Source organism: Rhinoderma darwinii, chromosome 4, assembly GCF_050947455.1.
Source record: "Rhinoderma darwinii isolate aRhiDar2 chromosome 4, aRhiDar2.hap1, whole genome shotgun sequence".
In the NCBI taxonomy this organism is placed as follows: domain Eukaryota; kingdom Metazoa; phylum Chordata; class Amphibia; order Anura; family Rhinodermatidae; genus Rhinoderma; species Rhinoderma darwinii.
The window spans coordinates 211,901,476-211,920,147 of record NC_134690.1 but is presented as its reverse complement, the minus strand read 5'-3'; the positions used below and the strand labels follow the sequence as shown (position 1 = coordinate 211,920,147).

The 18,672-nt window shown below is 40.5% G+C and overlaps 1 protein-coding gene across 2 annotated transcripts in view; it reads left to right on the top strand.

Annotated features, from left to right (window-relative positions):
* The window catches only part of BACH2 (BACH transcriptional regulator 2), a 304,803-nt gene that overhangs the window by 267,135 nt on the left and 18,996 nt on the right, over positions 1 to 18,672 (top strand). For both annotated transcript variants that reach the window (XM_075862164.1, XM_075862163.1), the window contains exon 5: positions 483 to 2,021. In XM_075862164.1, the coding sequence (XP_075718279.1) occupies positions 483 to 2,021 (1,539 nt within the window). The remainder of the gene's footprint in view (positions 1 to 482; positions 2,022 to 18,672) is intronic.

The window sequence follows — 18,672 nt, the reverse complement described above, 5'->3', positions numbered from 1 at the left end:
TTTGAAGTAACTCAATCCATTTTATAATCTTTCATCTGAGACATGCAGATATATTCATCCAGTTACCAGATGTAGAGACACAGCAGTCAGCTTGGCAAGGATATACATAGTTTGTCATTTTTTGTCTACAACAAAGAATGACCGGATTCTAGCCATGAAATGGGATTCCTCATTCACCAATAGAGGCAGATGTGATTGCTTGTATTGATTTAGCACGTTTTTATCACTCATCGGGGATGCTGTTTGAAGTCACCCAGCCTGTGTTTCAGTCTAGCTTTCTTTTTCAACCATAGCATCATGTGTAGAAGCAATTTGGAATTAATAATTAAATGCAGAGTCATTGCTGACCTGATGGGAGATTAACTACTACTTTACCCTGTTTATGTATGGACATTGTAGCTGTCAGGTTGTCTCACTACACTTGAGGGACTCTAAACAATTGCAGTGCTGATAGTAATGTTGGCAATTTCCTTTTTTTGCAGGTCACTGCTAGAGGATTTGGTCCATTGTTGCAGTTTGCCTACACTGCGAAGCTATTACTGAGCAGAGAAAACATCCAAGAGGTCATCCAATGTGCTGAATTCCTACGTATGCATAACCTGGAGGACTCCTGCTTCCGCTTCCTTCAGTCGCAGCTTCTAAACAATGAGGATGGAGTGTTTCTCTGTAAGAAAGACACCTTATGCCAGAGTGTGCACAATGAGACTTTTGATTGTGAAGAAGAAACTATGGAATCTGAAACCTCAAAAATATCTTGCCCCAAGGAAAGAATGCACCACGAGCCTTTCAACTTTGGTTCTGGTGAGAAAGCAGCCGATAGAAATGAAGTTATATTGCCCAATTCCAATATGCAAAGGGAAAACAAAGAAAGCTTAGACAAGGATCCTATAATCCGCTACCCACGATATAAGAAATACCAGTTGGCTTGTACTAAGAATGTCTACAATACACCACACAGTACCTCAGGTTTTACAAGCACATTCAATGAAAATAACTCTGAATTTGGCCTAAAATCAGGACTTCCTTTAAGCCAGATAAAAAGTGAGCCACGGGATGATGATAATGATGAAGAAGAGAGTGTTACACTTTGCTTGTCTGGAGATGATAATGATATCAGGGATACAGAGGGGGACGTTGAGATGGTGAGGAAACAACCCAGCCCTGTTAGCATTGATAGCCCCAAAAGTGTGTCATCTCCTTCCAATCTAAGAACTTTTTTCAGTGGAGCAAAAGGGGGGGAATTTACTGACTTGCCTGGTACTTCCCAACAACGTTTTGTCAGAAGTCCTTCATGCCCTGTAGAAAAGGGAGCAACTCAGGGTGACCATAAAACTGAATACAACCCTTTCACTGGGAATTATGAACTGTCCTGTGAACCTCACATAGATTCTTCTAGCTTGCTCATGGCTTCACCTCTCGGAGGGTCTGGTCCAGAGCTTGCCTCTAAGCATGAAATGGAATTAGACAGGAGAAGTGTCATATTCTCTTCAAGTGCTTGTGACCAAATAAGCACCCCGGTGCAATCATATTCTGGTGTCAGTTGTTTGGACAAAGACTTTTCTGAGCAAGTGCCAAAGGGTATTTGGGCAGGAGCTAGCCAATCTCTACCGAGCTCACACACCTTTTCCCATAGTGGGCTTATAACAGACCCATTGCCAGGAAGGCTGCGGCCAAACTCTAGTTGTCCTGTGCCAATTAAAGTATGTCCTCGTTCTCCACCTTTGGAAACTAGAACAAGGACATCCAGCTCATGCTCCTCATACTCATATGCAGAAGATGGCAGTGGTGGATCCCCTTGTAGCCTTCCTCTTTGTGAATTTTCATCATCACCCTGTTCACAAGGCCCAAGATTCCCATCCACTGATCATCAAGAAGCTTGTTCAATAGCTGACTCAATCTATAATCAAGTACGGCCACAGATAAAATGTGAGCAGTCTTATGGAACTAACTCAAGTGACGAATCTGGATCATTTTCTGAAGCAGACAGTGAGTCATGTCCAGTGCAAGACAGGGGGCACGAGGTAAGGAACCCAAGCATTTGTTTAATTTGTGATTGTAAGCATTTTTGTATACACATATAGTCCCTTGAAGGAAGTTTGTATTACAACACATATTTTAATGGTTCTAATAAATTTTATTAGTCACCTTTGTTGTATCCGCATTTTTTCTTTTTCACAGATGGCATTTTTACCATCAGAATGTTTTTTTTTATTCTTTTCCTTGCACAAAGTCATTTAACAGCTCTTTCTGCTGTAAAGCACAGAATAAAGTTAGGATAAGGCAACATATTTTTTGAAGGCGTGTATCTGCAAGCCAACTCAAAATTAATCTAAAGGTTGAAACTCCCTTTAATAAATCTATTTTACATGTTTGTGATGAATGTCTATCGGGTAGTTGTACATGAAGTAATGTTTTTATCTTTACACTCAGTATTCAGACACAATACTCTCTCCGGCAGCCAAAAGAATAGCAGATTTTGCTGCCCCCACATAAGGAAAAAATCAAGCCAAAACTGTAGTGAACAGACAGGAAAGTGCAACTGTTCGCAAACGAATTATTTGGTTTGTTAGGCAGTATTTGGCCCATGTCTTTTTAGTCTTCCATTTCAGAGCCACAGCAACATGAGCATGGTATACGTGCATTATTATATGAAATCAATTGTTATCCTATGGTTTCCATAAGGAAAGGCCATATATTTTCTAAAAAATGGGCACCATTTGTTGCATGAAGTGCGCATTTCACAATGCAATACAAGCGGAGGTCCAATGATGCAAATCACAATATCATAATTGTTAAAGTTTGTTACAACTTTCAATGTCCATCGCTGTTGGAAAGACACTAAACATATCTGTCGCACAGAAAGGTTCCAGGTAGAGCTATGTACACTTAATGCCAAGATATTGTTATCTTTCTACATGCTCTGAAATTTCCTTCCCTTCTGAATGTTCGAATGGTCTCCTCCTGACCAGCTATCAATGACTTCCTGTATCCGGTGACCATGCGGTTCATACATATAGTGACAAAATAGTTGTGGTCATGTGTAGTAGCACAAAGGACCACTCATCCGTAAAAAAAAAACATTTAATGTGGGATAAAAATATTATGGCTGACAAAATGAGGGAGGCAAAACTAAAAATAAAGTATGTATAGTATAAAGTTCAGGAACAATTCTCTACTAATTAATCTTAGCAAACCGAGCAATAACCCCAAATATACCAGTGGTCCTAGTGACTGATAGATCAAACCAAAAAAATTAATCTATTTAATCTTGTAACGAGAGGCTGGCCGCTTACCATGCCCATCCTGCTCTGTTCAGCCACCGCTTGGCTCGGTCTCTTAAAGGACCAGTGTATGCCAAATAGAGGCACCCCGAATGTGTCGCTAGAATTTTTAATTTTTTTTCCAGTTAAACAATTAGTATTTGAGTGATTACACATTGTTTTAATTTTTTTAATTTTTTCACAAGTAAGGAAATATTATAAATTAGATTCTAATTTATAACATTTCCATGTGCTGGGCACTAGAGGGAGCAGTTCCCGAAATTGCAGCATTGGCAATGTGGTAAAGTAACCTCATTGATTTATGCTGCACATTTGGGGTGGACACACTCTCCTCTAGTGTCCTCACACAATACCCCCTCCCTTCTTCTGGCTAGTGCCAGGTGAAGGAGGGGTTTGAATCTTCTTATCTCCTACACTGTGTGCAGCCATTTTCTGAGCGACTGCACAGTGTAGGAGGATCAGATACAGAGCTCAGCAGACAGTATAACACGAACATAATACACACATCACATACACAAACATAAATTACCTGCTCCTGCCGCCTCCGCTGGTCTACGCTCCTTGCGCCTTCGCTTTATTGAACATATGGCCAGAAGCCGTCAACTTAGTGTCCGGCAGCGGCTTTCTGGTCCACATGAAAATGGCGCCGGAATTTGCTCTACGAACGAGCTTCGTTATGGTCTGTGTGGGAGCGGCGCATGCGCCGTTCCCACACAGACGGCGCACGCTTCTGAGAATGGAACGGCTCCCGTTCGCATTCTCTATGGGGATGTGTGTGCCGTATTCCATCTCTGTATGTGTCGTTAATCGACACATACAGAGATGGAAAAAAAAATGGCAGCCCCCATAGAGAAGTAAGAACACAGTAAAAAGTTTAAAGTCACAACACTAATAAATAAATTTTTTGTTCATATTTTATTAAAAGCAATATACTAGTGCCTTAAAATTCTGAACCTCACATCTGTATACTATCTGCAAGTAATCAACAGTTACTATCGGAGACTAGTCCCGGGATGCTACCAGGATTCTCTGCACCAAAGTCCATAGCCCTGTATTATATTCCATTAAATAAGCTACACTTTGGAAAAGTTGCTTTACGGCAGATAGTACATAAGAGTTTTTGCCAAACAATAATCCACATCATCAATTCTAATCTCAGTTGTCCTGTTTAAAGTGCAATTCTCTGTGTTTATTTGGGTGTCTGATGTAGCTGATATCCCATATTACAAAGGTACAAAGTCTTAATGGTTGTGTGAAAGGGAGCAAAGAGTAGACTTTACACATTGCTGTAGAAGCCAAAGTCTATTTTGTGATATGTTGTATCCACAAGATTCTATTTCCTTCACCGTTTCATAGCCTGATCTCTGGAATGTAAAGAGCATGCATCTTAAGGGGGTTCATATAATGCTCGTTGCCGATAATTGTCCTGTGTAAACAGGGCAGCGATCAGCAGATGAACGAGCAAACGCTCGTACATCTACGGGTCATATCGTTTTAAAAAAAGGAAAATATTATCGTTGTCGGCAGCACATCTCCCTGTGTAAACAGAGAGACGCGCTGCCGACATTATAATGTATGGGGACAAGTGATTTGAGTAACGACCGCTCGTCTCCATATATAGCTCCTTGTGACAGGAGCAAACGAGCGCCGATCAACGAGCTGTCTCGTTGATTGGCGCTCGCTGCACCGGCCAAAATCAAGTCAGTGAATAAAACATGTACAGTATGTGCTTAGCTGAATACAAACGTATTCAGGATGCATATGAATTCTATAAAGGACTGTTCCCAAATACGTAGCTGATGTTAGTCTACCTTTAGCTCTGCATTTTTTTATATATTTTGTTATTTATAGACGCAATCCCTGTGAAATAAAAAGTAAAAGAAGGCCATATGCAAGCTGAGTTGTTCCTCATAATCTTGCGTACATCTGTATTGTGTATTGGTGTATTTTCTACAACAATATTCTTGTACTACAATAAGCTTAAAAACTTTGAGAGTATATGGAATCAGAATAAATTGCTGTATAAGCAATACTGATGCATATATGTGGAACACTGTATTGCTGCCGTATTTTCATGTGATCATGTGCTTGACGTCTTGGACTGGGGACTCCAACTGCTAAATGTTTTCCTAACTCTGTTTCTGAGTGCTTCTTTCTGGGACCACAAAAAAAAGAGGTGACTGTGGTTATGTACATAGCCAAGCTCAGGTAGAGGTGACTGTGGTTATGTACATAGCCAAGCTCAGGTAGAGGTGACTGTGGTTATGTACATAGCCAAGCTCAGGTAGAGGTGACTGTGGTTATGTACATAGCCAAGCTCAGGTAGAGGTGACTGTGGTTATGTACATAGCCAAGCTCAGGTAGAGGTGACTGTGGTTATGTACATAGCCAAGCTCAGGTAGAGGTGACTGTGGTTATGTACATAGCCAAGCTCAGGTAGAGGTGACTGTGGTTATGTACATAGCCAAGCTCAGGTAGAGGTGACTGTGGTTATGTACATAGCCAAGCTCAGGTAGAGGTGACTGTGGTTATGTACATAGCCAAGCTCAGGTAGAGGTGACTGTGGTTATGTACATAGCCAAGCTCAGGTAGAGGTGACTGTGGTTATGTACATAGCCAAGCTAAGGTAGAGGTGACTGTGGTTATGTACATAGCCAAGCTCAGGTAGAGATGACTGTGGTTATGTACATAGCCAAACTCAGGTAGAGGTGACTGTGGTTATGTACATAGCCAAGCTCAGGTAGAGATGACTGTGGTTATGTACATAGCCAAGCTCAGGTAGAGGTGACTGTGGTTATGTACATAGCCAAGCTCAGGTAGAGATGACTGTGGTTATGTACATAGCCAAGCTCAGGTAGAGGTGACTGTGGTTATGTACATAGCCAAGCTCAGGTAGAGATGACTGTGGTTATGTACATAGCCAAGCTCAGGTAGAGGTGACTGTGGTTATGTACATAGCCAAGCTCAGGTAGAGATGACTGTGGTTATGTACATAGCCAAGCTCAGGTAGAGGTGACTGTGGTTATGTACATAGCCAAGCTCAGGTAGAGATGACTGTGGTTATGTACATAGCCAAGCTCAGGTAGAGGTGACTGTGGTTATGTACATAGCCAAGCTCAGGTAGAGGTGACTGTGGTTATGTACATAGCCAAGCTCAGGTAGAGGTGACTGTGGTTATGTACATAGCCAAGCTCAGGTAGAGGTGACTGTGGTTATGTACATAGCCAAGCTCAGGTAGAGGTGACTGTGGTTATGTACATAGCCAAGCTCAGGTAGAGATGACTGTGGTTATGTACATAGCCAAGCTCAGGTAGAGATGACTGTGGTTATGTACATAGCCAAGCTCAGGTAGAGGTGACTGTGGTTATGTACATAGCCAAGCTCAGGTAGAGGTGACTGTGGTTATGTACATAGCCAAGCTCAGGTAGAGATGACTGTGGTTATGTACATAGCCAAGCTCAGGTAGAGATGACTGTGGTTATGTACATAGCCAAGCTCAGGTAGAGATGACTGTGGTTATGTACATAGCCAAGCTCAGGTAGAGGTGACTGTGGTTATGTACATAGCCAAGCTCAGGTAGAGATGACTGTGGTTATGTACATAGCGAAGCTCAGGTAGAGATGACTGTGGTTATGTACATAGCCAAGCTCAGGTAGAGGTGACTGTGGTTATGTACATAGCCAAGCTCAGGTAGAGATGACTGTGGTTATGTACATAGCCAAGCTCAGGTAGAGATGACTGTGGTTATGTACATAGCCAAACTCAGGTAGAGGTGACTGTGGTTATGTACATAGCCAAGCTCAGGTAGAGATGACTGTGGTTATGTACACAGCTTGTCCTCAGAGCTGCATACAAGGGCTTGCCTATATCAGCACAGCGCCCCAAAGATGCAGTTCATGTGGTCTGCTTTGGGGTCGAGATGAGAAATCACACTATGGGAAACCACTAACAGATCAGACACTGGTCATTAAAAGTATGATTTAGCAATTGTAAGAAATTTGTGGTGCACGTTCGGCATACATGCCAAATCTGTGAATAGACTATAATCGACCCAAGGTTTGCTGAAAGAAAGTCCTTTTGGTATAAATTTGGGAGGTATACAGTTTGTCTGCATGCATTTTTTTTTTCATTGTATTGAAAGTGTGGTTAATGCTTTTCAATATATTGAACTCTTGAAAAAAAAAGATGTAATGCACTATTTTTTTTTACAGTGGTAGTTAGTAGGTAAGTATACATTTGTCACATCTATACATCTGCCGTATATTTCAGGAGATTTTCTGGGTGTATACATCAAATTAAGTGTGAACAGAGCTTAACACTGAATATATTTGTAATTAAAAAATAACAAAATAAATGAGCGGTACAATTATTTGATTTTATATTTTAAATATATTTATTGTATTATAGCGGTCATAGAAAATACAAAAGCATTTCCCCTTCACAAAGGAATTCAGTTTGAGGCTGGTACAGCCAATACATAGTAAATGAACACATAGTAATAAGGTACAAAAAACTATTAATAGTAGAAATACCGCTTGATATGCAGTGTTAAATCTCAAGGAGATGATGGCGGGTTGAGTGTTTATCAGGAATAAACTAGAGGTTATCATTCTGGGTTAGCTCCAAGCACATCCGCAAGTGGTTGTGAGTAGAGATGTCGTACATATAAATGCCCAGTTTGAGAAAAACAGGACCAACATACCTTCACAAAGTATATTCCCAATATATTCCCAATATATTGGGAGAATGGGAGAAGGATATTTACGGCTGCCTGTCCTTCAAATACTGTTCCATTGTATCCAAAGTAATTGCATTCAATTTCTCAAAAAACGTAATTTGATTAATACAGGCTATGAACATGCTTAAAGAGGATCGGTCACTAGTTTATTAATGCCCAATCTCCTAACTAATCCTAACTAATCTAATAGGTGCTATCATGCTGATAACTAGTGTCATTTTTTTTTTTTTTTTCAAAAACGTTTATTATTTGCAAAGTTATGTGCATCTTTCTAAATATGCTAATTTGGCTGTACTTGCTAAATGGGAGGTGACTCTTTCTTTTCACTTTGGGCAGTGTAATGTTTTCTGCATGACCCTGTCCAATCGTCAGTCATACAACTTCTCCCCCTTCCCTGCCCATCAATACAGGTTGATCATATAGTACACAGCTTCCATTCCTAACTGTGTTTTCAACTGGTGATATCTCCGTTAGTTTCACAGCTAGAACTAGTAGAATCTCATCTTTCATATGCCACCAGAACCACTGTTATAGCAGGAGGAGATATGGCTATTTGAAGTGATCCCCCTTCTCTCCAGCCTCAGTCTCTCACACTGTGTGAAGCAGCTTCACGCTGATAGGACAGTGTCAGAGGATATGAGGCAGCTCTATCTCAGGGGAATCGCTGGTGTTGACACCCACTATTCTAGTATAGACTCATTTGCATATTTAGAAAAAAGCTCATAACTTTTAAAATAATAAACGTTTTGGGACACAATATTCACCAGCGTTATCAGTGTGGCAGCGCCTAGTAGATTAGCTAGGAGATTGGGCATTACTAAATTACCTTTTTAAATGTAAATCTGGGGATTGCCGCTTAAACGCAATATAAATCCTGGCTGGCAATAGGATATAATGCACCAATTTAAAATGGGTGTAGTTGAGATTGAAAGGCTGGGTACCCAGCAAGCGTTCTTCTGGTGTGACGTGGAATGGTGTTTGCAATATAGTGATCAATAAGGAGCAAATCCTTTTCTAAAAGGAATTAATAATGGGTCAAGCCTACCAAATGTGAGAGCCTGTAGCATGGCAACCTCAAAAACATATAGGAGGCACGTAAGGATATGTTTTGCGTAGTCTTTCCGCAACCGTATAAGCCGTGTAAGGAATATTTTATGACATTTCCATAAGGCAAACTTGGCAACTCCCTTTACTGAGCGTTTCACACACTGCCAACCAACCAAGGCGCTGTGGGCAACTGATTGCCAATATCCTCCTCCCATTTTAACATAAACTGGAGCTCACGATCTCCTCTTGGTGTAAATAGTTGAGTGTATAATCGAGATTAGAGTCCAACTCTAGATGTTGTGTAAACAAGTAAAGATTTATACAGAGAATAATCTGTAGTTTGGGCATTTCCAATATAGGACCTCTGGAAGGAAACCAATTAATCCTAAACTCTTCCCCAACCGGAGGACTATGGTTAGACCAAAAGGTATTAAGAAAAAAATCGATCATTCTCCCGTTATAAAGTATTTTTGTTCGTTTCATGTTACAATCTCGCACTGTCTAGTAAAAGAAAGTTTATGTTAAACGTATATAATTTTTTAACATGCAAGTCTATATCCTCCATCGGGACATCCATCACACATTACTGGTTGGTGCGAGATTGTAATGAATTGGTTTATTGACAAATTGTATAACTTAACACAATTCAAGAAAAAGTAATGATGTTCACATCTGTATATATCATTATTTTTAGTGTCAATCTAAGAGTAGGGTTATCGTGTCTGCAGGCTTTCTATAGTATCTTTAGGATTGAAATCTTCTTTGCGTGGTTAAATAATATAATAGTATTGTGTAGGGTTAGTCCTAGTTGATGCTGAATTAGAATAAGCGGAATTTTCCTTTTATATGGGTATTAAATCCTAAAGTGGGGCTGTCCGCTGAATCTGCTGTCTTATGTAAGCGCTGCGTATTACAGCTACAGGTCCGTACCCCTATTATCCAAAAAGGCTAAATTGTGCCATTTGGGTAATATCTAGTCACGATGAAAGAATACAGCTGACTCGTAGTTATGAGTCCACTGTATTCCTGGGGATAGCGCTCCCCCCTCTACGTGGTGACCTGCAGACTGCATACACATTTTTCTAGAAATAGGGACTGGTGGCGGTTTAAACTAATTGTCACGTTCTGCCTGATGGTAATTTAAATTAGTCATGCGTTATTGTTTAAAGTTTGCAATTGCTGCTCTCTAGTGGTGAAAATTGGGCCCTACAACACCACATTACAATTTGAAAAGACGTATGGAATTTTTTGCATTTTTTATTTATTTTTTAATCCCAGAGATTAGTACTTTTGTTAGGATAAAGTAGCCATATTACATGTGTGATGAAAAGAGAGAGGTGTGAACATATACAGTAGGCAGCATTTATTAGAGAGTCATTAAAATGTTTGTTTTTAGATGTTCTTACATCAGTGTTTAACAATGATGTCATCGATATATTTTGAACTTTATGAAGGTTAGTTGCTTTAAATAAACGACTTTATGATCCTCCAGGACTTCTGCTGTGTTTCTCAATCAAAATGGCTGCTCATGAATATTTGTAAGGAGTACTGCCTATTTCCAGATTACCAATTGTACATAATTTACCAAAATGCCCTCCCGTTCAGTAGAATAGCTATAGGTGTGACACAGTTAGCATTGGCAACCTGAACCCCTGCTCCTGGAGACCCCATAGACCAGTGCTGTATATGTGGAGAGACAATGACATACGACACTTATTACGCAGGGATGTTACCATGCTATACATAACCTCTTTCTACCGCTATGTTTGAGTTATTCTATAAAATGGTCGTTCATGAAGTTGGTGCACAAGCTTTTTATGAAAAACCACATTACGGTACCACAATAAAAAAAACTGAAGTAAAATAGTACTTGCGGTTTTCATTGTGGTTTCCACATTGAAGTCAAATGGTAAAATTGCCACAAAAAACACCACATATGGGGAATGCTAAGCCACAGAATGCCTTGAAAAAATGTACAGTTTTTAACCATACTGTGTATGCGGGGTACTATTTCATTTACTACACTGTAACATCTGAACCGACACATCTGTACGTGGCCCTAGTTCCCGTGCACACAGCCGTTGATGCTCCCATAAATGTACATAGGTTCTTCACCATACCAGCGTATGCCAATGACTTCATATGAATCCGTACAATTTCAACAGAATTCCAACAGAAAACAAAACATGGCATTCTCCCATCATATGCTGGGTGTAGGGAGATAGCCACGACTGCCATACAGCACCTCTTCCGTGTGCATGAGGCCTTACTCTGTACAGGCTGCTACATGTTATGTTACAACCCGTATAATAATTGATAATCTAATGCCTGTTTCAGGCCTGAATATTCTATTGGCAACATGTACTATTATAGTAAGGGGGTTACCATCGTCAAAGCCTAAAAAAATTGGATTTATAAATGTGTCACAATGTAATGTGCTCTGCCCAACTTCTTTTTCTTAAGACGAAACTTCTCTTTTAACATTACAAGGTAATTACTTTTCTGTGACAGGTGCCAGTCACTTCCCACACAAATCTCTTACCTGTTTTTAACTCTTGCACTTCAAGACAGAAACACGGGCATAAATCTCCTTTTCTATTTTGTTACTTTGTATGGCATGGCCTATGTTTTCATTGCAAGCGCCAGTGGGTCAGAATTTCTAACCACATTACAGTGAATTGAAAAGCCTTTGGTGTTTGCTATTTTTATCTGAAAATGTCTTTCCTGTGAGGATATCCAGATGGATGAGTCATGCTTGATCTACTTGTCCATCGGGGGATTATTTGCTAAAGCTCTTTTCTGCATTCAGAGGCAAACCTATACTGCCAAACAGGGCTGGATTATAAAGTCTATTTTGCATTTTATAGTTTCTTGCCAGTCACTGTTTAAATGGGTAGTATATACATTGTTCTCTTCTCAGACCCCCTTTTGTTAGGGAAATATTGACTCCCTGAGGAGATCTTAAGGACGCAGCCTAGTTTTGGCCTTAAAGAGGCTCTGTCACCAGATTTTGCAACCCCTATCTGCTATTGCAGCAGATAGGCGCTGCAATGTAGATTACAGTAACGTTTTTATTTTATAAAAACGAGCATTTTTGGCCAAGTTATGACCATTTTTGTAGTTATGCAAATGAGGCTTGCAAAAGTCCAAGTGGGTGTGTTTAAAAGTAAAAGTCCAAGTGGGCGTGTATTATGTGCGTACATCGGGGCGTTTTTAATACTTTCACTAGCTGGGCATTCTGATGAGAAGTAACATCCTCTTCTCTTCAGAACGCCCAGCTTCTGACAGTGCAGATCTGTGACGTCACTCACAGGTCCTGCAACGTGACGGCCACATCGGCACCAGAGGCTACAGTTGATTCTGCAGCAGCATCAGCGTTTGCAGGTAAGTCGATCTTACCTGCAAACGCTGATGCTGCTGCAGAATCAACTGTAGCCTCTGCTGCCGATGTGGCCGTCACGATGCAGGACCTGTGAGTGACGTCACAGATCTGCACTGTCACAAGCTGGGCGTTCTGAAGAGAAGAGGATGTTACTTCTCTTCACAGCGCCCAGCTAGTAAAAGTATTAAAAACGCCCCGATGTACGCACCTAATACACGCCCACTTGGACTTTTACTTTTAAACACACCCACTTGGACTTTTGCAAGCCTCATTTGCATAATTACAAAAATGGTCATAACTTGGCCAAAAATGCTCGTTTTTTAAAAATAAAAACGTTACTGTAATCTACATTGCAGCGCCTATCTGCTGCAATAGCAGATAGGGGTTGCAAAATCTGGTGACAGAGCCTCTTTAAGGCTCAGAGCCCATTTTTCAAATCTGACATATTTCATTTTATGTGGTAATAACGTCGGAATGCTTAAACCTACCCAAGCGATTCTGAGATTGTTTTCTCGTGACACATTGGGCTTCATGTTCGTGGTAAAATTTGGTCGATATATTCAGTGTTTTATTGGTGAAAAATTTCAAAATTTATAGAAAATTTTGAAAAAATAGCATTTTTCAGAATTTAAATGCATCTGCTTGTAAAACAGATGGTTATACCACCCAAAATAGTTACTAGTTCACATTTCCCATATGTCTACTTTAGATTGGCATCGTTTTTTGAACATTCTTTTATTTTTCTTGGACGTTACAAGGCTTAGAACATAAACAGCAATTTCTCCTATTTTTAAGAACATTTCAAAAGCCTTTTTTTAAGGTACCTGTTGAGTTCTGAAGTGGCTTTGAGGGGCCTATGTATTAGAAACCCTGATAAAACACCCCATTTTAAAAACTAGACCCCTCAAAGTATTCAAAACAGCATTTAGAAAGTTTTTTTAACCCTTCAGGCATTTCACAGGAATTAAATCAAAGTGGAGGTGAAATTTGCAAATTTCATTTTTGTTGCTGAATTTCAATTTTATTCATTTTTTTTTCTGTAACACAGAAGGTTTTACCAGAGAAACACTACTAAATATGTATTGTCCAGATTCTGCAGTTTTTAGAAATGTCCCACATGTAGCTCTACTGCGCTCGTGGACTAAAACACAAGCCCTAGAAGCAAAGAAGCACCTAGTGCATTTTGAGTCCTCTTTTTTTATTAGAATATATTTTAGGCAGCATGCCAGGCTTGAAGAGGTGTTGAGGTGCCAAAACAGTGGGAATCCCCCAAAAGTGACCCCATTTTGGAAACTACACCCCTCAAGGAATTCATTTATGGTTGTTGTTACCATTTTGACTGCACAGTTTTTTCACAGCACGTATTTGAATTGGGCTGTGAAATGAAAAAAATGTCATTTTTTCCAATAAAATTTCATTTGTGATCAAAATTTCTTATTTTCACAGGGAACAAAATACCCAATTTTGTTGCCCAATTTGTCCTTAGTGCGGCAATACCCCATTTGTGGCGATAAACTGCCGTTTGGGCTCATGGGAGGGCTCAGAAGGAAAGAAGCGCTATGTGTTTGTTGGAGTCCAGATTTTGCTGGATTGGTTTTCGGGTGCCATGTCGCATTTGCAGAGCCTCAGAGGTATCAAAGCAATGGAAACCCGCCAGAAGTGACCCCATTTTGGAAACTACACCCCTCAAGGAATTAATTTATGGTTGCTGTTAGCATTTTGACTGCACAGTTTTTTCACAGCACCTATTTCAATTGGGCTGTGACATTAAAAAAAATGAAATTTTTTCCAAAAAGATGTAATTTTTTATCAAAATTTCTTATTTTCACAGGGAACAAAATACTCCATTTTGTTGCCCAATTTCTCCTGAGTGCAGCAATACCCCATATGTGGTGATAAACTGCCGTTTGGGCTCATGGGAGGCCTCAGAAAGGAAGGAGCGCTGTGTGTTCTTTGGAGTGCAGATTTTGCTGGTTTGGTTTTCGGGTGCCATGTCGCATTTGCAGAGCCCCAGAGGTATCAAAGCAATGGAAACCCACCAGAAGTGACCCCATTTTGGAAACTACACCCCTCAAGGAATTCATTTATGGGTAATGTGACCATTTAGACCCCATAGTTTCTTCACAGAACTTATTTGAATTGGGCTGGGAATGAAAAAAATATATTTTTTTTCCAATAATATGTCATTTTAGCGCAAAGATTCTTATTTTCACAAGAAATAAAATACTCCATTTTGTTGCCCAATTTGTCCTGAGTGCGGCAATACCCCATTTGTGGTGATAAACTGCCGTTTGGACCTATGGGAGGGCTCAGAAGGAAAGGATCACCATTTGGCCTACTGGGGATTTTCTAGTGCGAAGTCATGTATGCAGAAGTCCCTGAGGTACCAGAACAGGTGAAACCCCCAAGATGTGACCCCGTTTTAAAAACAACACCCTTAGGGCATTCATCTAGAGGTGTAGTGAGCATTTTGACGGGAGACCTACACCCCATAAACTGTAATGTGGGTTCTCCCGGGTACGGCAATACCCTACATGTGGCTGTTATCAGCTGCCCGGGCACATAGCAGGGCTCAGAGGGGAAAGACGAGGGGGGATAAGCTGTGTGGAGTGCATCAGGGTAAGTATAATTGGGGTAAATTATAAACCAAGGGATGTATGATAAATTTTAAAACACTTTCATTCAGAGCTCTGGTTATTCGGGACACGTGTCACATTGATATATTGTGTCATCCCCTATAGCAGACTTTGCACCTCTTTTGACTTTTTCCCTTCTTGCCAGTTTGGGGAACTTCTCCTGGAAAGTGTTGCCGCCCTGGTACGATGCGTGTGGCCTCGCTTCCAGAAGTACTGGGTGCCCCCCCTTCTTGGTCCCTAAAGATTAGGTTCTTGATAATCACCTCTTGAAATTCCAGGAAAGTTCCCGTCTGGCCTGCACATCGATGTAGCACGTACGCAATGTACAATGCCATCTGTATGATGTGCCCGGCCAGCTTCTTATACCACACCGCATGGCGCTGTAGGGCTTCAGGATTTGATCTGACAAGTCCATCCCTCCCATGTACCTATTGTAGTCCAGGATGCAGTCTGGTTTGGGGGTGGCCTTTCCTTCATATATCCTAAACCTGTAGGTATACCCTGATGCACTCTCGCACAGCTTAGACATCTTCACGCCATACCTTGCCCTCTTACCCGGCAGGTACTCGCGGAATTGAACCCTCCCTTTAAAATGTACCAGGGACTCATCAATAGAAATACACTTCTCTGGGGTGTATGCGTTGGAAAACCGGGCTCTGAAACGGTCTAATAGGGGTCTCCGTTTATACAAACGGTCAAAACTGGGGTCATCTCGGGGTGGGCAATGCTCATTATCAGTATAATGTAAGAAGCAACGTTTTGCCTCATTTATTTATTTTTTTAGGTTACAGTTCAGTTCTGAAGTTGCTTTGAGGGGCCCATATATTAGAAACCCCTATCAAACATCCCATTTTAGAAACTAGACCCCTCAAAGTATTCACAACAGCATTTAGAAAGTTTATGAACCCTTTAGGTGTTTCACAGAAATTTAGAGCAAAGTAGAGGTGAAGTTTAAAAAATTTTTTTGTCAGAAAATCCTCTTTATTCCATTTTTTTTACAACACAATTGGATTTACAAGAGAAACGCAACTTAATACGTATTGCCCAGATTCTGCAGTTTTGAGAAATATCCCACATGTGGCCCTAGTGCGGTAATGGACTGAAGCACCGGCCTCCGAAGCAAAGGAGCACCTAGTGGATTTTGAGCCCTCTTTTTTATTAGGCACCATGTCCGGTTTGAAGAGGTCTTGTGGTGCCAAAACATTGGGAACCCCCCAAAAGTGGAAACTAGACCCCTTGAGGAATCCATTACAGTTTTCTTGGGGTGCATGCGGCTTTTTGATCCGTTTTTATTCCATTTTTAGGTGGCGTGGTGACTCAAAAAAGGCAATTCTACTATTGTTTTTTTTTATTCTATTTTTTTTACAGCGTTCACAGTGCGCTATAAATGACATATTCACTTTATTCTGCGGGGCGATACGATTACGGCGATACCAGATGTTTATAGTTTTTTTTTATGTCTTATGGCGTTTGCACAATTAAATAAGTTTTGTAAGAAATCATTCACTTTTTGTGTTACCTTATTCTAAGAGCCAGAACTTTTTTATTTTTTAATCAATAAAGCCGTGCGAGGACTTATTTTTTGCGTAACGAACTGTAGTTTCGATAAGTACCATTTTTAGGTACATGCGACTTTTTGCTCTTTTTTTATTCCATTTTTTGGGAGGTGAAGTGACCAAACAGTTGTGATTGTGGTACGGTTTATTATTATTTTCTTTTACGGCGTTCACCGTGTGGGATAAATAACGAAATAGTTTTGTAGTTCAGGTCGTTACGGACCCGGCGATACCAATTCTGTATAGTTTATTTGTTTGTTTATATATTTTTATTAATAATAAAGGACTGATAATGGAAAAAGGGGGATTTTTACATTTAATACTTTTAAAACGTTTATTTTCTTATTTTTACACATATTTTTTAAACTTTTTTTTTACTGTATTACTTTGTCCCACTAGGGGACTTGAGGGCAGGAGGCCCTGATCGCTATTCTAATACACTGCACTACATGCGTAGTGCAGTGTATTAGAACTGTCAGCTAGTCACTGACAGCAAGCATAGTGGGTCCTGACGTTGTCAGGACCCACTAGGCTTCCATCTATGGCATAGCCGGACGCCATTGTTTGGTGTCCGGTTGCCATAGTCACTATCGCCGGCCGCTATCGTGTAGCAGGCCGGCGATGGCAGCTTAACCCCTAAAAAGCCGCAATCTCTATAGAACGCAGCTTTTAAGGGGTTAATCAGCGGGGACACAGCGATCGGTCCCCGCTGTAGGAGCTGTGACAGCTGCTGAACAAGACAGCAGCTGTCACAGCTCCTGTATGTGTCGGGAGGACGGCCGAAACGGCCGTTACTCCCGAGACGTACTATTAGGTCATGGAGCGCGAACGATACAGCTGCCATGACGTAATAGTACGTCAAGGAGCGGGAAGGGTTTAAAGTTTAAGGGATTCACGGGCTGGGCTAGGTCCCTAACTCCCATAGCTTGTCAGTGGAGGGGGACAGGCACATACAGTGCCGCCTCTCCTATATGTGACTGCCATAAGGGGTCAGGTGGGATGGGGACGTCCACCAATTTTTTTTGCCTCGGCACCTTTACCAACCTTAATCCGGCCCTGCTGCTAAAGCTCTAAATTCTTACAATTGTTTTGTTCTGTAATCTGTCAATGATATGAAATAGTAGATTTTAAAATCCTTCACCTGGTTCTACAACTTGTTTGATTCTTGCATGATGTGTAGCATTTATTGTCACTGGAATGACATGATTTAGGATGCAGTATCCCATAGGAAAGCATTGAAGAGCACTGTGGATGACAGTCAATGGCCCACCTTTACTAATACTGGGGTATCTTATGCCAGTCTAAGTAGGGGAACTAGTTGGAGTGTTTGCAGTAAATTTATTAGAAGACACGCGCCTCTAAATAAATTTGGTTTAATCAAATTTTGTTAGCATTGAAAAAAAATATTCCATCGTAATTGCAATGCAAAGAACGATATGTTACAAGAGGTGTTCATTGTGTAGAAGTTGAATCTCCCAAATACAATATATATGAGTGACAAAAAGACATGAAGCTTTTACTGAAATGGAAACAATCCAAAAGACAAATTAAGACAATAACACCGGAGGAAAAAAGGGTAAATACCCCCATGGGAGACATAAGGGTGCTCTTAATAAAACTGGTACGTTGGCGCAGAAAATATAATATTCCCACTGCTATGAGGAAGCATATATTGGGGTCAAAATGTTTGCTATTTAGGGGTTGTCCGGTTTTTATTTGTATAATTTTTTTACTTCTTTATAGCATAAGAGAACATCGAGTTTTTTTTAATATACATGTATTATAAATTCTGCTCACATACCTTTCATAACCGTGCAATGGCCTCTGTCTTTAAGAAAACTGGTATAGTCCACATATTAGTCCATAGTAATGCATCCATAGGATAACTAATTTGACTAAACATGGCGTCAGTCATGTGACCCACCAGCCTCGCATCATGTCACTACTGCCATTCAGATAATACTACCCAGGTATGTAACAAGTTAATAGTAGATTATTCGTAAGTATTTCTAGCTACAGCAGCATCTCACCA